The 1,982-nt window shown below is 56.9% G+C and overlaps 1 protein-coding gene across 1 annotated transcript in view; it reads left to right on the top strand.

The window, feature by feature from the left end:
- Positions 1-1,974, top strand: part of PTSG_06428 (uncharacterized protein) — a gene marked incomplete at both ends in the record, with an annotated part of 2,953 nt that extends 979 nt beyond the window's left edge. The window contains 4 exons of the mRNA XM_004991752.1: positions 95-186; positions 392-610; positions 1,044-1,545; positions 1,643-1,974. Coding sequence (XP_004991809.1) covers positions 95-186; positions 392-610; positions 1,044-1,545; positions 1,643-1,974 — 1,145 coding nt within the window. The remainder of the gene's footprint in view (positions 1-94; positions 187-391; positions 611-1,043; positions 1,546-1,642) is intronic.
- Between the last annotated feature and the right edge of the window lie 8 nt (positions 1,975-1,982).

Genomic DNA, 1,982 nt, shown 5'->3' with positions numbered 1-1,982 from the left:
CACACACACACATGCGCACACACACACACATACACACACAAATTCTCATGCCGTTCCTCATGCTTGCGCATGATGTGCCTTGTTTTGGAGACAGATGTTGCGGCGTGGTTCATCAACAAGCGCAAGGTGTACCCTGTCAAGCCTGACCTTGACGACTCCAAGCTCCCGCCAATCGACATCCCCATCGTACGTGCCCAACGCGGTGCCACGAAGCAGGGTGAAGAGTGTCTGAATGTGTGTGTGTGTGTGCGTGTGTGTGTGCGTGTGTATGTGTGTTTGAGTTGGCAGCAGTTGCTGTGAGTCTCAACTGCACCCACTTGTGAATCCTCACACGCACACACACACACACACACTCACACACACATAACACACATAACACACAAACACACAGAATGCGCCAGATCATGCAGACTGGCGGGACGCAGGTGAACGCCCTCATCCAGGCGAGCGCAAGGCAAGGAGCTCTGGCAAGATGCCCGAGGCCACGGGCCAAGGCGACGCGCCAACCGACAAGAGCATCAAGCGCCTGGCACAGGAGGCAGGCCTGGACACCAAGAAGAAGAAGCTGCTTGTGTTTGACGACGTCGCCCTGACAAACGAGGATGGCGACGTGTGTGTGTATGTGTGTGTGTGTGCTACACGTACATCCTTAAGCTGCTGCTCTTCCCACTGCAACAGCTGTTCCTTTCTCTTCTGTTGGTGCTTTGACCTGTCTTTCGTGTTCCGTTCACGTTGCGTGCGTTGGCTCAGTTCTTTTGGCTCACACCATCGAACACATTCAACACAGCCACTCATCCATCCAACAACACTTTCCTCTCAACACAAACCACGAATATACATCGCACATCCATTTCAGCACCAGTCTTCCCAGGATCTTATGCATATCAAGCAGCCAAGCAGACACGCACTCCTACTCTCGTCTCTCTGAGGCCTCCTGGCAGGTGTCCTTCTGTTTCTTCTGAGCATGAAGGCTACTCCTACGTCAACGCCAGCCCCGATGGCCGCCTGCTGGTGGCTGAGTCGTTTATGTGGGACATGCACAGGCTGACATGCAAGCAGCGCGTGCCCGTCACAGCAACCGACATGGTGTGGACCAAGGACGGCAAGCACCTCATCGGCCCCTCTATTCCCGCGTGTTCATCTGCGGCTTGGGTGGACATGAAGCTGAACGCACCATCATCTTCGAGGATCCATTTCCTGGCGCTGAGCTTGCATGCGCCGCCGCGTCCGGTGGCACTCCGTGGGTCATCCAGAGGTGGCAGAAGGAGCCATACCAGTGCAAGCTGCACCGCGTGCCAGACCTCAAGTGCATGGCGGTCGTGCTTTGCCGTCCACCTCCGAACACACGCGCTGCATGGCAGTCACGCCCACTCTGTATCGCGGGCAACAAGACGGGCGTCATCTCTTTGTGGCAGCTTGGTGAGCCATCGACCTTGCTTGCAGAGTGGAGGGCTGATGTTGTCGGTAATGGCGAGGAGACGATACAAGACGTGGGCGGAGAAGCAGCGAGAGGGGAAGTAGAGGCGGAACCGGCGAGCAAGGAGCGTAAGCGTACTGGCGTGGATGCGTTGCGTGTCACCCCTGATGGCCGCTTCCTGGTGACTGCGTCCACCTCCACCGACTTGCGCGTGTGGGATCTCAGCACCCTCACATCCACACGATCAGCAACAACACAACATGAAGGGACAGCAGCAGTGGCGCCAACAACAGCAGCAGAAGCAGCAGCGGCAACAACAACGACACGCGCCCGTTTGTGTTGATCGTGCGACGTTGGCAGAACCCAAAGAGGTCACGGGCGTTCGTGTTCCGCACATCGCAGCGTTTGCGGACAGCAGCAACAAGCTTGCTAGCGCGTGCGGAAACACAGTGCACGTCTACGCCATTGAACACCACCAGCATGACCACCACCAGCTGCAACAACGGCAGCATGACCAGCAGCAGCAGCAACAACAGCAGCAGGAGCGGCAGCAGTAGTGGTGTGA

Source organism: Salpingoeca rosetta, assembly GCF_000188695.1.
Source record: "Salpingoeca rosetta unplaced genomic scaffold supercont1.18, whole genome shotgun sequence".
Lineage (NCBI taxonomy): Eukaryota > Choanoflagellata > Craspedida > Salpingoecidae > Salpingoeca > Salpingoeca rosetta.
The sequence above is the reverse complement of the archived record's forward strand: the minus strand, read 5'-3'. Positions and strand labels throughout refer to the sequence as shown.